The 22631-nt window shown below is 42.1% G+C and overlaps 1 protein-coding gene across 5 annotated transcripts in view; it reads left to right on the top strand.

Moving 5' to 3' along the window:
• Positions 1-3800: 3800 nt before the first annotated feature.
• Positions 3801-22631, top strand: part of Prdm2 (PR/SET domain 2) — a 118988-nt gene continuing 100157 nt past the window's right edge. For 2 of the 5 annotated variants that reach the window (XM_046468577.2, XM_046468578.2), the window contains exon 1: positions 19565-19667. In XM_046468577.2, coding sequence (XP_046324533.1) covers positions 19659-19667 — 9 coding nt within the window. In that variant the 5' untranslated portion in view covers positions 19565-19658. Of the gene's footprint in view, positions 3818-13678; positions 19668-22631 lie in introns of those variants that run through there. The other 3 variants (XM_058571145.1, XM_046468582.2, XM_046468579.2) reach the window with 3 other exon arrangements.

Genomic DNA, 22631 nt, shown 5'->3' with positions numbered 1-22631 from the left:
GGTGCAGTTCTAGTTGCACACTGATCTCTAAGCTGCTTTTGCAAATCCAGGCTCCTCCATCAGACCCTGCATTCTTGGAGGGTAGGGGTGGTGTCTTTGTCCCGAGTGTCTGAGAGCATCTTTGTGGCTGGCAACAGCATGAACAGTAGACACACTGTGGACTTTGACACCAGTCAAATCCTTGACTCTGCAACCAGCCTGTGTCTCTCAACATTGAATTTTGGCTTCAGTTTCTTCATCTGTAACAGGAGCTGTCCTTGCTCTTGTGGGGATTAAATGAGGACTCAGTATATTGCCTAGTGTTAAGTGCAGACTGGTGCTCACTACAGGTGACCTCTCTTCCCTTCTTATGGCTAAGTTCCACCACTGCTGAGAATCATCAATATGTTGTGAGGTTGCAGAGGTTTTTTTTTTCATGGAACTGAGCAGCCCAAAGTGTCTCTTGCACAATAAGATGTATCTGTCATCCTCAGAGTTGCTATCTTTGCACTTCATTCACACCTCTCTAGTCAGAACCCAGAGTGCAGGTGTTTGCAGTTGTGATTGCTAAAGTGTGACTCCTTCCTGGGGCACATCAAGCTGCAGAAGGAAGGCAGGTGGGAAGGGCAAGGTGAAGAAACTAAAAAGACATGCTAACCTTGTTGAAAATCATTTGCAGCCACAGGAAAGGGAACTCAGTTCTTCTGTTTTTGTTTTCTAAGGCAAGCAATGTGCTGTCTGATCAAAAGATGAGTTGATTTGATGCAGTTTCTCCCAGGCCCTGGGTCCCTTTCCTCTGATCTTTAATAGCTGTTCTGTATGAGAGTCCAGGAACAGTATTTAGAATGGTCTCTTAATGAAAAATTGTTAAAAAGTACTTCTGAACATCTACCCTGAGTATTGGGTATGTTGGAGGAGGAACAACTAGTTGATGGCATGTGTGCGGCGCCATTGCCTGGCTCCTGGCCCAGCTTTGGTGTGTGTCCTCGTGCAGGTGCACACACACAGACACGTGTGAGCACTGGGGGTGAGGAGGTTGCTCACTAGGGGGCTAACCTGTCTAGGATCAAAACCTGGTCTAGTACTTCTTTAGGCAGATCCTTTTATCCCTCCTGGGTTGTGTTCCTCAGTCGTACATGAGCATAGTGCTTATCACACAGGATTATCGTGAGGATAAGTGAGAAAGTGCATGTAAAATATCAAGAACAGAACTCAGCAGAGAATAAGTACTGTTATCATTTGGGGAGTTTGAAGTTCACTTACATTTTCGTTGGCAATGTGCTGTAAACTCTTTAATCTCAGTTGTAAAAGCTTTAATCTCTTTAGGAGCAATGCTGCAGGCGTCAGGCTGCTACGCTGAGCAGGAGCCCTGGGGTTCCAATTATAACCATATGCTGTCTTTTAAATACACAACGTCTGGGCCACAACATATTTGCTTTAATCCATCCACATCCAGAGCAAGGGAGAAGGCTTTTCCCCGCCATAAAAACATCTATTTATCAGAGTGCAGTGGTGCATGCCTGTAATACCAGAGGCTGAGGTAGGAGGGTGGCAAGTTCAAAGCCAGCCAGAGCAACTTAGACCCTGTCTCAAAATAAAAGGTAAAAAGGCCTAGGGGTGTAGCTCAGTGGTAGAGCTCCCCTGGGTTCAATCCCCAGTACCCAGCCCCTAGTCCATTTAGTGTTGACCACATACCACATACTGATCTGAGTCCTGGGATGTTGTAGTGATTGAGATCATGTCCTCTACAATAGCACCACCACATAAGGGAAGAAACTGATCAGAAGCTGTGCTAGGTGCACTTGTATAGAGTGGAGTTTCATTCACATTGTAGATTTAGACAGTACATTTAAAAAGAATTTTTTAAAAAATATTTTTAGTTGTAGATTGATACAATACCTTTATTTACTTATATGTGGTGCCAAGGATCGAACCCAGTACCTCACAAGTGTTTACCACTGAGCTACAACCCCAACCCTTTTTATTTTCGGGACAGGGTCTCACTAAGTTGCCCAGGCTGCCCTTGAACTTGTAATCCTATTACCCACTATGGAAAGAGTTTCTGAAGATGTGACTAAGTGGCGGGGAGTTTATCCTGGATTATCTGGGTGGGCCCTCAATGCAATCACATGTCTCTTACAAGAGGGAGCAGAGGGAAATTTGACTAGAGCAGGTAATTTGAAGATGGAGCAGAGAGAGATGAAGATGCTGGCCTCGAAGATTAAAGTAATGGGAGTCCCGAGTCAAGGCATGCCGGCAGCTACCAGAAGTCAGAAGAGGGAAGGAGGAAGTGTGGCCTTGCTGACATCCTGACTTTAGCCCAGTGATACTGATATTGGGTTTCTGGTTCCACAATTGTTAAGAGAATAAATTTCTGTTGTGTTAACCTGTCAAATTTGTAACAACAGCCCCAGGAAACAAACACACCCAGCCATTTTAGATTAAGGCCAGGGAGGACAACCACTGACCATTCTATCAATCATTTCTTGGCACTACCCTGTCTGGTTCTGACTCACCACATCACTTCTAACTTAACATTCCTTTATTTTTCTTTAATGTGCAATTGAACACCAGTCAGCCTATAGCTTTTCTTTTAAAATGCTGATTTGTATGCCAGTGTTTTGATGGTGGATGGCATGGTGGGGCCTTTTTTTTTTCCCACCTTAGATGCTTTTGATATGTAGATCAAGTTGAAAGGCATTAATCTAGTTAAGGAGTGCAAAAGACAAATGACCGCTTGATTCATACGACTCGTTTGCAGGCATCCACGAGATGGACAATCTCTTTTCCTAAAAGACTGGAAGAAATAAACTTTTAAAGTGTGACTTCCTTTTCCCTTAGGATGTGCCGGCCCTGTCAATTTTTAAGGCCTTAGTAACACTGATTCATTCACTAGAGTTAGGTCATCAGCTACAGTATCATCCCTTCACAATAAGACGACAGAGGGACGTGCGTTGATGAACTTGAGTGTATCACGGGGCTCATCACATCTCCGGACAACGTCAGAGGTGCATCTGCACTGAATTAAAAGTCTTGTTCTTTAGATTGGGTCCTTCCCACCGAGGGCAAGTGTCAGCGTCTTCCTGATGTCATCTGCACAGGACACCTTATCTTGACGTGCTCAGTGCTTCAGATACCACATCTAAGTGACCACTCCGAACTTTCTGCCTCACTGCAGCTCCGGATTCAGGCCCCCCCACCCCCAGACCCTCTCTCCCATCCAGTTCAATCCAGTTCACCTCCGCAGGGCCCCCCCACGCCTTGTCCTTCAGAACCTGTTTGCTCCCTCTCTGCAAATACCAGGTTCCACAGGGACAAGGCCACTGTCCTGTCGTTCTGGAGCCGCTGCACCCTGGACCGGTGCTAGGCGCAAGACGGGCGGCCAGCGAACACGCTTCGCGATGGACGCCTCCCTGGACTTTGGTCTTTCCTGGCGAGGCGACAGTGGGGCCCTGGACGGCGGGGCCCCGGCCTGCGAGCTTCCCCGACGGGTACCGGGCGACCTGTCGGCGGCCCTTCCCTCCCATTCCCCTGCCTTCGGAAAGGCCGCGGAGTCTTCGGTAACTCGGAGTCGCGCGGAAGCCCGACGCCCCAGTGCGCTCAGGGCCACGGTGCCGGCGAGGCGCGGCCGGCGGTGGACTGGGGCTGCGGCGCGGCGCGCTGTAGGGGTCGGGGTCGGGGTCGCGGAGGCCGCGCCGCCGCGACGTCACTTCCGGCCGGGGCCAAGATGGCGGCGGCGAGGCGCGGGCGCCGGGGCAGGCTGAGTGGCGGCGCCGGGGCGGGCTGAGTGGCGGCGGCGGCTCTCGGCGCGTTGAGGCGCGGGGCGCGGCGGGCGCGGGTAAGAGCCGGCGGGGACGGGCGGCCTCGGGGCCGGCGCCGGGGTCCCGCGGGGAGCGCGGCGGCCGCCACACGCCAGGGGCCGGCGGCTGCGTCCCTTCCGAGGTCCCGGGCGCCGCGGGCCGGTGGGGGCCCGGGAGCGAGGCACGGGCCGCCGCGTCGGTGGCCCCGCTGGCGGGCGTCGGGCGGCGTCACGGGGTCCCTCCCTGCCGACCCAGGGGGTCCCCGTGGCGAAGTTTGGGGCTCGCTTTGTGGTGGAGCGGCGGGCCCGGGGCGCGCGGCTGCAGGGCCGCCGGGGACCCCACGTGGGCTCCGCGGCTGTCCCGATTGTCAAGTCGCCGTCCTGCGCCTCTTTTGTGTTCCCGCTGAGTGTGCCCTGCGCGTTTGCGTGCTTCGTCTGTTCCGTGTCTTGCGTCTTTGTGTTTCCTGAGTAGTTTTCGTGTTAGAGATTGTCTCCCAGGATGTCTCCGTGGACCCACCGGCGTGTGTGTGTCTCTGTGTGTGTGTGTGTGTGTGTGAGTGAGTGACAGATGTGCACTTCTGAGTATGTTAACACATTTGTTACTGAAAGTAATGCATGCACCTTTTTCTGAAGGTGGCAAGCGAGACATGGAGCAAACCTGAGAGGTCAGGCCTCCAGGATCCCTCCCAATCCACGCGGGAAACACCCACGGGCTTGCAACCCTATGTCAGGCTGTGAGCAGTGGGGAAAATCCCCCAGTTAACCGGGAAGCCCCATTTCCCAATCCTGTCCCTGTGCAGAGATGCAGTTCCTGCTGGTCCGAGCTATGCATCTAAGGTTGTGTTGAGGGTTTTTTTTGTGTGTGTGTGTTTGATAAGCAGAACGCCTATTGCTGAATCCCAGTAACTTGTTCTTAGACCCCTTTAATGGGACACTGAAATGATTGTCTCTAGAACAGTTATTGTCCCCAAAACATGACTAAAATATATAGAAGTTTTTGTTTACTCCAGTTTTATTGTTACAAATGACTGCCTCGATTAATAGCAAATGGAACCTTTCCCTGTTTCTTTTATCTACAATAGCACAGATTTCATTTCAGTTTGATTAGTTTTGTTCATGTATGAAAAAAAAGTAGGTTCTTTTTTTTTTTTTAAAACATGATATGAAATGCGTGTACAGATATTAAGGAGGGAGAACTGAGACATAATCACGCCCTTTTCCTTTAGTAGGGTTCTGTTTTTGAGATGGCATGCAACTAACTGCCTCTTCATTCTCCAGCCTTTCTTTTCCTAGTGGATATCAGTTTAGCTTTGAGAAAACCTGTAAAGATCACCTTATTAAACCTCCCTCGGTTCAGGCTGTGGAAACAGATGGAAATTCATAGTGAGAACTAACACTCATCTGCATTTGCTGTTAATTCAGGACTCTTTTTACCTGACACATCTTTTCTGCTTTGATTGAACTAAACTAGTACATTTGAATTACTCAGGAAAATGTTAGGAATGTAATAATAATAATGCTTAGTAAGTGTTTGCTTTTGTCAATTTTGAAGGTATTTTCTTTCCTGGAAAAGTTGGTACATTTATTTGGGTTTGTCTTATTTTGTAGGTAGTGCCTGAAATAATAAAGTTTAAATTTGTAAATACGGTATTAGTTTTGTAAGTACAAAGCATAAACAAGATATTCTCACAGCAGAACAGATGGAAAATAGAAAATCACAAAGAAGGGATAGAAATTGATTATAACCTTCTTCCTCTTCAGGTAACCATTGTTAACATTTTGGCAAATTCTCACCTGCTAGTCTCTCTTGGTGTCCATATGTCTATCCTTAGTCATATATATTTATGTGTAGAACTTGGCTTGCATTTATTCAGGATTAGTATTGTGTATTAATTGTGACCTGTCTTCCCATATGATGCTATGTGTATCAATGCCATTAACTATTCTTCACTTTGAGTCATAACTTAATTTCATAATGATCTGTAAAGTTTCTAAAGCCTGAGATTTTCTTTTTATTATTAAACATTTTTGAAAGCTTTTTTCTATTGTGAAGTTTTATAATCTTTTAAAAAATGTGCAAAGTGTAAATTCCGCTTCTAAGCCTCTAAGCATTTTTTTTTCAGATACTGTTATGAGAAATAACAGTTTTAGCTCCCTGTTTTCTCAGTTGGATTTTGCAGTTACATAAATATATCTACACACATACTCATTTGAGGATTATTTTGTGTTAGATGTTTATTTATTCATGGAACTGTTTCTTTAAGTCTCCTTTCAAGTCTAGATCTGATTTACAAGCCTTCCAGGTCTTGTTAAATCAGAGTTTCTAGGATGGAAAGCACCTTCTGTTGTTAACTAATTTCATCTCTTCTGAGTAGCTTTTCCTGTTATTTTTTATTACCTGTGCTGGGGGGGGGGGGAATCAAAACCCTAAAACCAAACTGTGGAATTTCACTATAAAACTCCACAGTGGTGAGTACAAGAGGAGTAGATGGGCATTGAGGGAGGGAATTGCCAGACTTGAATGGGGAGGGGTAGCTACAGGGAGTTTCTGGATGGCTGAGAACGTTACCTGCCTGCCAATCGTGACACCTGCTCCCACTGCCATGTGTCCTGTGCTTCATGGTTTGCTGCTGGTCAGGGTGGCATCACCCATTACAGTGTTTGGTTAGAGGCCTGGGGTAGTGTTTTGGCTCTTTCCTTTGAAATTAGAAGTTTCTAGATAGAGCCATAAAATTCATCTTTGTAGGGTGGCTGAAAGCTGTGGACTCCATTAGTCCTGAAAGCAATACTTAGGCTCCATTAAAGCAGACTCCCTCAGCCTCTGCACTGCTGACATTTGGCCTGGATGATTCTTTGTTGTGGGGACTCTTGTACATTGGAGAATGTTTAGCAGCTTCCCTACCTTGAGATGCCATTGGTACCTCCCCCTGAATTGTGACAAGCAGTAGTCTCCAGGCTTTGCCAAATGTCCCTGGGGGGCGGGGGGCAGAATTGCGTATAACTGCTGCATTAGAGAAAGATTCATCTCATCTGACTGGATGGTTGAATCAATGAAGCAGTTTATCAAATCCCACAGAACTTTTAGACAGTATGGTTTATATCTGGAAGCCGGGGAAAGGTCCTCCTCTTCTCTCCATGTTCCTTCCAGCTTTGTCTTTTGTGACTTTATAGAGTGATCACTTCAGCAGTTTTCCTTTGGCAGTCTTGTGGCAAGAGATAAAGCAATGTGAAGTGTCCTGGAGATTATGAAGGATTTTTCATGACATGATACCAGCATTCTCAGTATGCAGATTAATTTTTATTATGAAATTTAAATAAATTTGCATGGAGTTGATACATGTTGAATAATTTAAGCCTGTGGTCCACTATTATTATGCTGGACATCCCAAAATAACTGTCTTTTCTTCCTAGAAAATGGGACTTGGTGAAGCAGCCCTTTAAAGATTGATGGTACATGCCAAACTAGTTTTTCTAAAATTTCCTTTTCTTTCTTTAACAACCAGTTTGGGGTTATGCACAGAAATGATGAATTTGTCCTGAGGAAAGGTTTACTTCTGAAGTGCTTACCTAACTTTAACTCCGCACATTATAACTTAAAAGAGAGTTAATGATCTTCATGGAAAACATGTGACATCAATGCACCTTATTCAGGGGGAAAAATAGAAGTCACCAAATCTTTGCTTGTAATCTTTCTAAGTATAGAAAATATAGATTGAATTTTGTTATTGGAGTAAGTAAAAAGTATACAAAAACAGATCTGCTGTAGGGACCACATTTAATAATGGGGTGGTGTTTTGAATTACAGAAGAGCTGCATAATTTTGATGGTGTGAATGCATGTGTCATTTAATATTTTTTCTTAAAAAGAGTGTCCTTTATTCCCCTCCCCACCTCCCTGAAGCATGAATTAGAGTTACTGTGTATAGTAGTAAATCTGATTCATTTGGAGTGAAATATGCTTATAATATTCTTCTCAGTACCATATAGTATTTATTCTTGGAGTCCTGGCTCATATCATACCTCTGCTATGCTTTCATTTATTAGTCTTTAGGAACATGCCAGAAAGGAGGTTTCACTGAACACTTATATATTTTCCAGCCATTTTGGTGAAAAGAATATTCTGTAGCTCTTGCAGTAAATCACATGTTAGGTTGCTTTGAAAGAGCAGAATTATTCCTTGGCACAGCTTGTCTGAAACATGTAAAGCCAAGTGCAGCTGTTAGGTTGATTATAGTGGGCAGCCAATCTGGAAATCCGGGAAACCCACTCGGTTTTACAAGCATTTGTATATTTTCTAAGACTATAAACTTTGGTGAGGAAATTCTGTGTACTTTCAAATATAAATGATGCCATCAAAATTTGAAAAGAATTGTGAGATGGATAAGTCCTGTTATGTACATCAGTCTGAATGCTGTACCTTTCTCAAATCTTACTAAGAAAATATAAATTAAGCTTATTTTGGAGTATGATTGTAAAAGTGACATTCAAGGTGCTTCTTAGTCTGAGACTTATTTTAGGGACCTTGCCATAATTCAGAAAATTCCAATTTTAAGGCATACCTGCAAGTAAGAATTTTGAAAAGGGGTGCTCTTGGATTAATTTACATTCTTAATTGTTAAGCTCTGATACCTTTTGTTAGAAGACATTGAGCAGGAGATTGATGCCATCTGAGGGCAACCTGTAGTGATTTAACCGACCTTGGTGTAAAGATGACAGTCTCACAGATGAAGCACAGCTGAGTGGGGGGTCATTTGTCTCCTCTTGCCTCTTCCTATCTATAAACTGAGTATAACCATTGCTTCTCTTTCACTGGGATGTTTTGATATGATAGGTAAAGAGCATGCAAGCAGCATGAGGGACTTCCAAGTTTTGAAAAACATTAGTAACGTTCTTCTTGGAGATGCCATGGCACAATTATTGTTGAGAGCAACCTTTGCAAGTTATCTCTCAAGTTCTTAGGATTTTTGATCCTACTAGTATGTTCCCTTCTGGACATAGAGAGAGGGTGGTACTGTGGGAGGCCAACCTTACCGGTGACTGAGTTACACTTTCCAGCTGGGTACTAAGGCGCTCAGTCACAGAAATGGGTGTGTCTTGCTACAGCCCCATGGGTGAAGCTATGCTCACCTCTTCCTTTGTAATATAACCCCTTGCCCTGTTTAGGATAGAATCTTCCATGGAAGTGCCTTGTGCGTGTCCCCTCCTCTTACTGTGCCCTTGGGTGTGGCCTACCCAGGTGTCAGTCAACCTGCTGACAGTGGACATCATGAAGATAGACTCAGCCCCTGAAACCTGACCCCTTGCCTCATTTGAATAGCTTCTCCTCAATAAAAGGGGTCAGCGGTGCTCTCGCTCTCTCTCTTTCTGTGGACCCTTAAGGTCAGAGGAGCCGTCACAGCAACCCCAAAGAAAAAGGTATTTGTGTCTCTTGTGTGGTTATTTCGTGCAGCCCAGTTAGCCCAGTTTAAATAGAGTGACCCCTGAGCCTTTTAGTCTCGAGAACAGAAACCTGGCATGGTACTATTTTTCTAGTCCTTTCCATGCCTTCCACAAAGCCAGAGGTTCGCATCTTCTACTCTTCTCTCAGAATATTTATCCCGTTGGCAATTTCTTTTTCTGAGCCACCCCTTTGAGACCGAAGACTTGTGAATCTCTGTCTGAAACCCTGACTGGTTTGTGTGGGGACAGTCTTTCTTTCCATCAATGGATGTAGCTTTCCATGGAACGACTGGCCTCCTAGATCCCCCTGCAAGAGCTCCCCACTGTCCACTTTAGTCCCATCCCTGCTCTGACTGCTCTCTATAAAACGTCTTCAAGATTACTTTTCCCAGTGGTCACCCCGCATTTCTGGACTCATCCTCACACCTCTTTGCCTTGTTGAGTTAGCTGACACGTTCTGCCAGTTCCTCTGCCAGTTCCTCCGCCGCATGGACCAGCTCTTCTCGCAGCTGTCGCCTGCAGTTCAAACCCTATTTGTGTATTAGTTTGGAATCTTAATGGACCTGTCTTCCTGGCTGCTTACTTGTCACCTACTTTATCACTTTTTAAACTTAATCTTCTTAAAAAATTAGACTCTGTTTGTCTGTGGCAATCCCCCAGTCAAGAACCCTGCCTCCCATCCTGGTGGCCACAGCCGCATTCTTGATTGGCCATCTGGAACCCTGGCTCTTATGCATGTGTCACAGGCTCTGCTTTTCAGTAATTCCTGTTCTGCCTTTTGCTGTAGACCTTCAGGGCTTTGGGAGTGGGATAATAAATCCTCACACAGTGTCTGGGGAGGCCCTGCAAGGTCAAATTCAGATTTAACCTGGAGTTCAAAGCCCCTTGCAACTGTCGCCATCTATTTTATTAGATCCATACTGAAGGCACATTGTCTTGCTGGCCATAGCAAACAAACATCAGAACAATCTGTCATGGTTTTATCGTGAATGGTTAGGGATTTATTTTTACCTTGAAATAAGAACTATGAATAACTTGTTTTAAGGAAATATGTTTTCCCTTAAAATAATAACTCATTTATGTTCAAGGGCTTCTTAAAATGTGAAGGTGATGCACACCTTGCTCTGCAAACAGTAGGCATAAGTGATTTTTGAAAGCTTTTGAGAATGGAAGTAGTTAACAGATTTAGCTCAGATTATTTATACAAGAGTTTCTCCCTACCAAATAAAGAATACCTTCTAGAATCTTGGGTGAGTCTTGTACTTTTTAAGTGTGCCTGGCACCTCTGCAAGAGGGTGAAATATTGGCCCTGCCTATCGTGGGCTTCCAGTTTGCTTTGGGTTGTTCACCTGGGACCTCAGGAAGCCTCCCTGTCACTGACATGTGGGTTACATGGAAAGGGAATTTTCCCGCGTTCCCTGTTGTGTTGGAGGAATTCCAAGATCTCGAGCATCCACTGTAAGATGACCAGATTAATGCTGTGAGAGGTTAGGTGAGAAACAAGTACTTGGGTGACAGGACCAGCATGGCCACAGTTGTGTTCTGCTGAATTTTCAGGAAAATCTCAAGTATATTGCAGAGGTCCTGAAAATCTCTGTTTGCAAAGTTGAATCACAGAAGCAGTAGTGGCCTTGGCAACTCTGATGGAAAAACAGTAACTCAGAGCAGCTGAGTGTTCATTTGGGGGTAGGAATTGTGGGGTGAGCTAACACTTGTTTGGATGTAGACATTTGAGTGTTAGTAAAGAATTGACTTAATTTTCCTTTCATAAAAAACTTAGTTTTCACAAATGTAACTTTAGGGAAAATGTCAGAAAAGTATCTTTTATTGAAACTTTGTTTTAGTACTGATACAGAAGACACAGTCACAGGTTACATTGTACTTCTGCTGGGAGCCAGGGCTATAGGAACCGGGGGCCCTTTTTACAGCAGGTCCCCAAGGGAAGTGCTGGTATTCTGCCCACCCCCATGGCTTCGGCTTCGTGTTGATTTCAGCATCTTATCTCTTGGCAGTTAGTCTTGAAAATAAGGAAAGGGAATTAACTTCTTAATTCATGGGTGTTTTGATGGGGTGGATTTACCTCATCTGGGAAAATGGACAGTAATTCTTTTGTTCTTCATGCCATGGGGAGGAATGTCCTACTGTTAGGGAGAGGTAAGATGATATATTTTAATTTCTTTAGAGAAGCTGTGTGTGTGTGTGTATTTATATAAAATTTGCGGGGGGAGGGGGTACTGGGGATTGACCTCAGGGGCACTCAGCCACTGAGCCACATCCCCAGCCCTAGTTTGTATTTAGAGACAGGGTCTCACTGAGTTCTTAGCGCCTCACTTTTGCTGAGGCTGGCTTTGAACTCTGATCCTCTTGCCTCAGCCTCCTGAGCTGCTGGGATTACAGGCATACACCACTGCACCAGCTGAAGCTGGGTATTTTTAATTAGGGGGTTAGAGAGAATTACTGTAGAAATCCTAAACAAAGCCCAAAATTTATGAAGTAATGAATTCTTTGTTCAGTGCAATATGACATAGGTGTACAAATTTAATCAGAAGGATGAGGACATATTTAATAGCTGTTTATAATATCAATCAGATAAATGATAAATAATTAGCAATTGAGTACATTTTGTTGTAAGCTTAGTTCTTTTATTAATGATGCTGGGAACAGTATTCTGTCTTATTTATTTATTTTTTTGTGGTGTTGGGGATTGAATCTGGGGCCTCAAGCATGCTAGACAAGTGCTTTACTACCTATATCAGGAGCAGTAATTTAAAACAAATTTCTCTCTAATTCCTCCACTCCACCCCACCCCCCAGGAAAGGAGGAGATTTCTGGTGGGGAAAATGCAGATTCATGGTGCTTTCCTAGCATATCAGCTTGTCTCTTATTTGACATTGTAATATGGTATGATTGAATTGCTCAAGGCCCGTTGGAGTCAGAGGGCTGTTGATCTCTGAGCTCTATAACTTACATATTTTAAATTGAGCTTTAATCATCCCCCCCCGCCCCCGTGGGTACTATAGCTGAAAAGCCCCTGAGAACAGTAGACCCTCCATTTTTCCAGTTTGCTGCATGTTTGAAAAAAATTCTCCCAGCTGGAGCGAACCCTCTAAGCCTCACTTTCTTACTTTAATTTTGCCACTTTCTACTCTGTGGGTTCAGGGAATCAGGTCCTGGGACAGTTGGCTTGGTGTTCTGGGTCTCATTGATGAAATGATGTTGAAATGGGAAAAATTAGTTGTTTGTGAACATCCCATTCCTGTGTCTCTTCATTTTTATTTTTACTTATTGATTTTTTTTTTTTTTTTTTTTTTTGTAGTACTGGGGATTGAACTGAGGGGCACTGTACTAGGGAGTGACTTCCCCAGTCCTTTAAAAAATTAAAAATTTTCAGATAGTGTCTTGCTGAATTGCCCAGGCTGGTCTCTGACGTGGCCATCCTCTTGCTTCAGCCTTCCGAGTTGCTGGGATTGCAGGCATGTTCTTCACAGGCTTCTGTAGGAAGAGCAACTCCTCGTGCTGATCTCTGTGTTACCACTGTCTTTGGCCTTGGTGGAATCATTCTGGGGGATGAGAGACAGCAGCCATTTCAAGCAGGATCCACACCCTCCGATTCAGCATTTGCCTAGTCTTTGCTGTCATCTCAGTCTTTCTGTTTCTCTTTCACTGCACAGTGCTCTCCTTAAAAGGATAAACATTTTAGGTTTGATCTCTCACTCTAACTTGATAACAAAGGCTACATTTTCAAAGGAAAATGAGGCTGTATATTTTTGTGTCCGACTACATGATTACCCCTATGGAATTATATTAATTTGGAAAGGAAAACGAATGACTTCATTTAGCAAACTCTGGGCAGACTGAATATTTGTGATTTTTGCTTAGTTTAAGAAGTGGGCACCACAGGTTTTCAAAGTCATTTCCAGAGTTTATAGGTTGTAATCTGGTGATTCCACTTTTTAAAAAAAATATACTTATTTTATAGTTGGACACAGTACTTTTATTTCACTCATTTATTTTTCATGTGGTGCTGAACCCAGGGTCTCATGCGTGTGAGATGAGCGCTCTGCCGCCGAGCCACAACCCCAGCCCCTCCACCCTTTGGGTAAGAATTATGAATGATGGTTTTCTGTGACAATACATTAATAGTGTTTGTAAATTGATCAAATCATTTTGAGAACTTAACATGGTCCAGTCATTTTAAGTTTTCTAGACATTTCTGGATTGCAAGAATCTTTTGGTCAGGATAAGGTCAAGTCGGTGTTAGACACTAAATTCACTCTGCTGGACCCTTCATAGTGTCTGTATTTGCTGCAATTATATTTATTTGCCATAAGAACTACTTTATGTAGTGATTAATTTCAGAATATTTTTCTTATATTTACCCTAAACTTTCTGAGACTTCTTTCACAAAATATCATTTTAAAACCGTTTTCTTGAATCTAGTCCATGTTTTCATTGCATTTTTTTCTCTTTTAAATTCAAGACAATTGTACAACTTCTCTTACTTGTTTCTGTTTTACTTGTTTCTTTGTCCATGACCTTTATAAGTCTTAAAAGTTAAATACGGTCTTCGATTCTTGATGTTACAGTGTGGAATTTTTTTGTGCCTAAAAATAATTATACAAAATTAGTATCAGTGACTTCTAAGTGGCATTGCAAAGTTAATTACAGTATTTTCCAAATAGCCACAAAAGATCTAAACCTATCCTAAAGAATAATTGTAAAATCAGCAATTTAGAGATGACTGTGTATATCAAATAAAATGTTATTAAGTATTTTTTCAATTCTCTCTTTCCTCCAGACTTAAACTATTCTTAAAAAATCTGCTTTTTTGTTTGTTTGGGTTTTTTTGCCTTTCATATAACTTTGTAGATTTTACAAGTCTGCAAAGGTACACGGACACAGTTTAGCTGGTGTTGTGTGATTCATAGTGCCAGCTGGTTTCTGCTTTATTCAGAGGTTTGGTGAGGGGGATAGGACTTGAGTTGCAGGGTTGTTCAGACCCAGGGATATGAGAGTCCCACCTTTCTCTAGACTTTCTGGTCTCTGGACCTCCATATCAGATAGCCCAGCTAAACGGTTGTTCATATTGCCTTGACACTTTCGCGGCCAGTGTTTGAATAAAGTCCGAAATTATTTTATTGTTGCTGTGTTAATACTGATAATTTATAATCAAATCATCTTTATGATAGTAATAGATTAAATATTGGAAAGGACGATTCTAGAATTTGAAAGCAATTTCTCAAAAAGTTCGGTATATACTCAGTATTAAAACTTTAGATATGTAAAAAAGAGATCAAACTTATCTTTTTTAAGAGTGTATGCTGTTTGGGGCTAGGGTTGGAGCTCAGTGGTAGAGTGCTTGCCTTGTGTGTGTAAGGCCCTGGGTTCAATTCTCAGTACCACATAAAAATAAATAAACATAAAGATATTGTGTCTATCCACAATTAAAAAATATTTTTAAAAAGTGTATGCTGTTAGTATACTATAGTTGGTGATAAAAATTCAAAAGCTCTAAATGTGCATGTCTGTCCAATGTACTTTTTCTGCTGCTTCCAGGACTGATTAATATTAACAAGGGGGACCAGGAGGACTACATAAGACATAATCAGAAATGCTCTAGAAGTATTCAAGAATGTTTGATCAGGCGTGGAAATCCATGTGAGAAACTATGTCATAAGCCATGGTCAGAGAAATTCTGGAGTTTTTAAGATTTTTAGTATCTACCATTAGAAGACCTGAGATACTTAATTTCTTTTTTTTTTTTTTTTCCTTTTGATTATGCTGGGCATGGAACCTCGGGCCTGGCACATGACAGGCAGATGCTTTACCACTGATCTGCATTTCCGGCCCAGCATTTAATTCTTTAGCAATGAAGAAAGCATTTCATGGGATGTTAAGGTTTCAGTGACAGGTATGGAACAATTCCTCCTTGCCTCTGTACTGACAGGATCCATCATGAAATTTCTCAACTTGGCTGAAATGTTGACCTTGAGATACCATTTGATACTGAAGTGGGTGGGTGAAAACAGTGCTGTGGAGTCAGTACTGAACGTGAGAACCGTGTTGGATTGCCAGGCGCAGTCACAGGGACTTTGAGACCGCTGGAGGAATCTTAAGGAAGTTTCTCTAAAATGGCATTTGGAGTCATGGTTGCCTTAACGTGCGTCCTGGTGCACCACACTGCAGCCAGTTGCCCAGGACTGCAGTTCAGAGGCTCTGTCTGGGAGTGTGCTGGGGGTGCGCGTAGATGTTTGGGATGTGGAAAAGACTGGAGGCATGGTGGGCACGGATTGCGGAGGACAGTGCTAGAGGCCCATGGTGAAAGGCTCAGTCTCACCCAAGTCGTCCATTCTCATGCACAGTGGTCTTCTGTGGAGATGCTCTGCCTGAAGTCTCCATTTCCTTTTATTTACTTACTTAATTTTTTATTTATTATTTTTTGAGATGGGTTTCCAGGCTGGTCAATAAACTTCTGGGCTCAAGTTCCTCCTGCCTTAGCCTCCCCGATAACTGGGGCTACAGGTGTGTGCCACTGTGCCTGGCTTCATTTTTTTTTAACATCCCATGTTTTTAGTATAGTTTAATTCAGAATTTGATTTGAAAGTGCCACTTGAGACGTCAGTATCAGATTTGCAATATTTTTGGCATTGGAAAATACTTTAGATGACCATGTTGTGAGTCACAAGGGAAAGGGAAAAAAACAAGGGTATTACTGGGCATGGTAGCACGTGCCTGGAATCTCAGCTGCTCCAGAAGCTGAGGCAGGATTGTAAGTTTGAGGTCAGTCTCCACAATTTAGTGACACTGTGTCTCAAAATAAAAATTAGAAAGGACTATGGATAAAGCTCAGTGGCAATGATATACATCCCTAACTTTTTTTTTTTTTTTAAAGGCAGTCTCACTAAGTTGCTGAGGTTGGTTTTGAACTTGTGATCCTCTTGGCTTAACCTCCTCAGTTCCAGTTGCTGGGATTATAGGGTTGTGATGCCAAAGCCTGGTCATAGAAGATGATTACACGTGTAATAATCTGAATTATGCTCTAGTTTTTTTAAGTTAGAAAAAAAGTTACCATTCATTGAGATAATAAATCAAAGAGTAAAGTGTTTGAAGTGCTGTACTAGTTATCTGAAATCAGATGTCAGGATATCTTGGTTGGAATAGTGTGTGAGAGCTAGTGACTACAAAGGGTGAGGAGAGGAAAGGAGAGAAGGATTAAATAAGGGGAAATCAAGTGAAAAACAGGTGGAAAGAAGGTAGTGCCCCAGAAAGCAGCAGCTCATCCTCCTGTGCTCTTGGGACAAAAATTGGGTGTCATCCCTGACTTCCTCTCCTTTCATGCCTCACTGTAGCAAAATCGGGGACTCCGTTTTAAAAACATCCAGGATCCAGTTGCTTCTCATGTCTCTTCTACCGCTGGGGCCTAGCAAGCATCCACTCTTGCTTGAACTGGGCAGTGGCCTCTGATATCACCTCCTATGTTGACCCCATCCTTGTGCACGAGCCACACTGCTTCCTTGTCCCTTAGCCTCTGGTCCCTCCCCAGGAACCCTCTCATGAGCACAATGCTCCTTGTCCTGGCTTTGCAGCTCACAGCCCTTTTTAAAATTTTTTTTCTATATATTTTTAGTTGTGGATGGTCATAATACCTTTATTTATTTATATGTGGAGCTGAAGATCAAACCCAGTGCATCATACATGGTAGGCAAACGGTCTACCACTGAGCTACAGCCCCAGCCCCATCACAGCCCTTCTTCCCGGCTGTTAGAGATGACTCCTCAGTCCCTCAGACTGGATGGTTGGACTTGCGGGTGTGCAGACAGAGGCAGATTTTATCCCCTGTCTCCTTCTCCCTTGCTCTTCATTTTTCTCTAAAGTACTTTCCTATCTGATGCTCTTCTTTAGTTTGTGTTTGTTTACTGTCTTCCTTCTGTTCCTCGCTCAAGAACAGTGCTGGACATATATAGGTGCTCAGGGGAGGCAGGAGTTAACAGGTGGGTGAGGATACACTTCTATTTTGTGGGATGAAGTATTGCCCAATTCTAGGGTGGAAGGTAAAGCCAATTAAAATCTTTAAAGTAAATTGTCACTTTGTCCTTTGACAGTATTCAGTGTCCAGGTTGGCAAGTCTGTAGAGACAGAAAGTAGATTAGTAATTTCCTTGCACTGGGATTCGGGGATCACTGCCATTGGGCACAAGGTTTCTGTTCATACTGATGAAAATGATCTAAAATGGATTGTGGTATTGGTTGCACAGCTGTGAATATAAATCTTCTGGAGTTGTGCATTGAGAGTAACGGAGTTGTATGCTATGTGGCTATCTCAGTGAAGATGCCAAAATACAAAACCTGAACAACAATGAAATAGGGCTGAGGAGCAGGAGCCAGAATTGTGGCCTTCCCAGCTTGCCCCTGCCTGCTTGCACCTGTCTTGTTGGTGAGGTGCTAGCACTCTGGTGAAGATCCTATCCCAGCCTGTCCTTCGAAGGTAGCACAGACCTGCTGGGCCTGGGAGCTTCTTATGTCCTGGTCATGAAGATGGTACTGATGGTGCTGTGAGAAGGAACCATGGTCGAGGGAGGTGGTATAGCTTGGTGGCTCCTGTTGTACATCTCAGGAGAGTATCTGCCTTTGACTGCACATTTTTTTTGCTTCAAAGACAACTTCCTTCGGCTAAAGTTAATAAACCCACCCATAAAAAGCTTAGTGAGAGAACAGGTGCAACTCCTAGAGCCTTTTCACCTGGGGCATAAGGTAATGCACAGTACCTCCTTGAGGAACTGACGGTAGTTGGGGCCATTTGTGGTCTTGGGGGGTCAGGTGAGCATATCTTAAGCATTATGAGCCTTATCACATTTTTACATTCAAGTATACATTTTAACGTGATAATAACAATCTCAGGTCTCATACAATAGGATTGATTATGTTCAACATATGATGTATACCAAGGACATGCTTATTGTGTGTGAGAAAGATGTTTACTATTAAACTTCAAAGGAATGGGCTTCATGAGTTACCTGCAGGGATCTCATGTTTTACTCACTGAGATTATATTGGTTTGGCTAGCACTGCCCTCTAACAAGATGCAGCGTTAGGGAACACATTCCCTATGCCAATTACAAATTATAGTCCATGTGACCAGGCCCTGATTTAAATATGGTGCCTTTGCTTGTGAAAGGTGATCAGGTGAGTGTGGTTCAATAGCTCAAGAGAGGAAGGAAAAAAAAAAATCAGCCATCCTTAATATAGAACTGGGGTAAAGTATAAAATGTCAGAGCACAATTTTCTGTGACAGTGGGTAGGCAGTATATACTTGAGCATGAAGAATATCACTAAATTACATATTCCCTGAGTTATTAACAACTAGAAATAAAGTTACAATGAAAGCAGAGTCTTGGGAGTTGAGGGAGGAAAACAACTTATTTCAAATAAGTGCATGAAGAAATAGAAGAATCACCCTTAATGGTACATGTGACCATTCCAGGAATGTTTAGCATGTCGCAGTGGAAGTCCTACTTCAAGTAGTATGATAACATCCTGTGACTTGGTACGCATTGTAGAAGGGACCGCATGCGTGGATGCTACTCAGAAATGAGTACAGTGGTGCATCAGTTTGCTACAGGCTGTACTATGAGAAATGTGTCATTAGGCAGCTTCAGAGCTGTGTGAACATCATGAGTACACGTGCCCAGCGTGGCCAAGAGCTGTGGTGTCACAATGAAGCACGAGCTTATAGGACTACCCTCATGTGTGTGGTCCTTTGTTGACTGAAATGTCACAAGGAAAGAGTTTGTCTTGATCTTTTGCTGTACTATGAATATGTTGAACACTAAAAATTAAAGGAATAATTGTGCTCTTTCTAGACTTCTTTTATTAAAACATTTGCATCTTCGCATTTTTTTTCCTTTTCCTCAAAAAATATTCCCCATGGCCAGTGTTAGTAAATTCACCTTTCTACCTCAGGGACTTGAAGAACAGAGTGGCATACTGGGGTCTGGTAATGTTCACGTGCAGCTCAGGATTGAAGGCAGAGCATGCTGGCCTGGTATGAGTTAATCCTGGTGCTTTGTGTTTCTGACTACTAACAAAGCAAATTTATTTCTTCTTGGGAGTGATGCAATTCCAAAGCAAAATTTTGATGTCAGTTCTAATGAGTCTGCTTTCGATTGTAGAGTGCAATGATGCCCTAGTAAGGATTAGTGAGAAACCTATTTTGTTGTAGATAATAAATCTGAGAAGTTGTCAGCATAGACTGAAGTGAATCTGGCATGCAGTTGCTTTGTGAATGACCCTGTGAGCAGACTCTGCAGTTCTGAATGTGGTTTTAAATCACTGAATTTGTAGGCAGGTACATATTACAATTGTCTGTTTTTCTTTTTAGGGCTCATGTAATCAAAGAAGTTTCTTTGTTGTGTGTATCTTTACAGAACACAACAGGAATTGAAAATGAATCAGGTGAGTTTAAAAATAAAATTTATACAAATACATGATCTAGATGTCAGACCAGTTCTTTTTAAAAGATAGCCACACACGCATTCATTCCTCCCAGATTTTCACTTTTGTTTCTTAATGCCATTTATTAGTTTGTTGCTTTCACAGTGTGCATTTGTGGAGTGGAATGTGCTGTGTTTGGTGGGGTTGACATTTCTGTGGGTCCCTGAGTAAAGGGCTCATACTTAGGGATTTTATTTTAACTTTTCTTTTTTACTTCTCCCCTGCCACACTCTACTGTGAGGTTTTGTCTTTGTTTTTAAGCTTAATAAACTTTTGTTTTAAACACTTTTTATTTTGCAATTTTCCATTGATTGAAAAGGGAAGAGGGAGTTATTTTTAGAGACTGCCATGGCTCCAGTGTAAACATGAAGTATTTTGTCCTTGAAAGTCCTTTTCATAGAATAAAGAGGACAGATATTGAAAAATAAGATGTGTTTCTTTTTACAGAAGGGTGTGGGATTACCTGGAGATTAAATTATTCTGCTCCAGCTATTTCTATAACCTCAAGGGTGTTCTGATGAGTGGAATCAGTTGTGTGGATTTAATGTATTCTTATTTTCTGGTTTCAATATTATTTCATTTGCAGTTATCGAAATTTATGGGTGTCAGAAACATTTTCTCAGAAATCTTCATAAAAACATTTTTTTTTAATATTCAGGATAAAACCTAAAAATGTGAAGTATGTATTTTTTTTTTTAGTTCTTAACTTAGAACTCTCAGACTTGAAAACATTTTGTATCCTTCAGCTGAAACTTTAGACACTATTTTTATCATTTACAGGTGCTTCTAACTTGAGATCACAAGTCCAATTTCATTAGGTGAGGAAGCTTAATAAATTCAGTCTGTGTTGCATTGAGAGATGTGAAATTTTTGGAATGGATTCTTTTGATATTTTTTTTTTCATTACTTTCTTTATTAGAAATATGTTTATTTTAATTCAGAGGACTATACATCATAAAAAATGAGTCTGGCAAACACATGGGCACATGGTTTCTATTTTTTTAAAAACATGGAGATTTACTGATGTGCTTTTGAAGACAAATTATTTTTGAAATGGTGAGGGCGGGGTGAAGGAATAAAGAACAGTGGATTTTCACAGTTTTCATCCAGCAAAGTGATGTGCGTATGTGTCATAGGTTTCATTTATTTTCTGATTCTTGATGTGAACCTGGTCACTCAGAGGCGCTTGCTCTTCTGCTGCCTCAGGACTTTTGTTAGAGGAGTCTGGATTCTGGTTAGAATGCTCTCCAGTGCTTCCCAGGTGGAGTCTGAGTGTTGGCTTGGTTCTTGTTGCATCCACATTCAGTGCTCATTTGTTTGAGGGGCCTGCAGTTTTAACCTCAGGCTTAACTATGCCTAATTCTTATATCCTGTTGGGCTAGTAGTGTGTTTCGTGTGTGAACTTTTTTTTTTTTTTTTTTTTTTTGACACTTCACACATTTGCTTTAATACTCCATGTATACCAAATGAACTTCCATTTAAAAGAAGACTACCTGCCATTCAAAAGAGTTGCAAGCAATAACCATTTCTCTTTTTGGCTCATTTACAGTTTCATTCTGCTTTTGACAAGTTCTAATGCCAGATCTTTGGAGGGCTGCCTTTGATGTTAAATGCCAGATATCAGTGAAAAAGTGTCCTCTTATGTTTCTAATGGTTAGCACATTTCTGAGTATAATTTAAATGGTCTGGTAGTAATGAAAGTTTTATTTGGTTTATAAAAATTGCTCACTTTCTGTGACTAAAATTTTCAGCATTTTTGCTTAGGTTTCATTATTGAAAAAGTATTAGTTGAATGCTATTTAGACTTGATCCTTATGCTGTAGCATAAAATCTGTTGGTGTTTTCCAGCGATTGTCCCAGTAATTTTAAGAAATTAAGAATTATTCTTGATAGTTTATAGTTTTCACTTGTGTATTTATTCCTTTCATTTTCAGCCAGTGAAAATAATTAATAAATTGCACTAAAATTTACTTCAAAATAACTCCACACAAAAAATTCAGATATAAAAAAATGTGAACTTGAGCAAGATTAACTTTCACTTGAAATCCTGATGATTATTTTGAGGTAGGAGTAGTCTTTCTTGGAACTGATGGGCATTGCTTTGAGCTGTCAGACCTGTCTGATGAAGGGCATGCTGTCTAAGAGAATAGCACAGAACTGTTTATTTCATGTGTCCCTGCCAGTTGAGGACAGGGACTGAAGGGTCCTGGGCCCTGCACACCATATTGCTAGCAAATGATTATTTTAGAAAAAAAATAGAGTCCAGCGCCTGTCAGTATTGTTGGCATTGACCATTGAGAGGCAGCCAACAATCCTGTCCCACCAGGTCGTGCCTTGCCAGGTTCTCCCTTTAAGGCCAGCTATGGGGTTCTGCCAGGCCCTGGAGTACATATTCTTTGTCTTTCTTCCTCTGCCCTTTGTTCCTACTCAGTACTTACTCCTCTCTTCATCTCTAATCCTCTCCACATAGAATTCCAGCTTGCTCTGCGTGCAGTAATGGCAGGTGGAGTAGCAATCACTGACCTCTCCACCCCCATTTCTCATCTTCTCTATTTTCAAATCCTTCCTATTTTTTTCTTCTTTCATTAACATGCTACATCCATCCTGGTACAGATTTTTCTCCACTCACTCTGTGGTTACGTCCCGATAAACCCATCATAAAGTCAAAAAATGGTAAGTCAATCCATAATGTGTTGGGTTTCATCTATATTTAACTTTTAAGGTCTTCTAGTCTTTCCTTAGACTTATTTAATGTTGTAATGCAAGTAGGCTCATAGCAGCTTAGAGTAGATATGGTAGAGTTTAATACCATTTGCTCTCTATTGAGGTTGCTTAACAAACTGGACAGGCACTCTATTAAGCATAGTATGTACATTCTCATATTAATTTAGTCTTTGTAGCCACTCAATGAAGCATAGATATTAA

This window comes from Marmota monax, unplaced genomic scaffold, assembly GCF_021218885.2.
Source record: "Marmota monax isolate L192 unplaced genomic scaffold, Marmota_monax_Labrador192_F-V1.1 WCK01_AAM20220418_F8-fsc00008, whole genome shotgun sequence".
In the NCBI taxonomy this organism is placed as follows: domain Eukaryota; kingdom Metazoa; phylum Chordata; class Mammalia; order Rodentia; family Sciuridae; genus Marmota; species Marmota monax.
The sequence above is the reverse complement of the archived record's forward strand: the minus strand, read 5'-3'. Positions and strand labels throughout refer to the sequence as shown.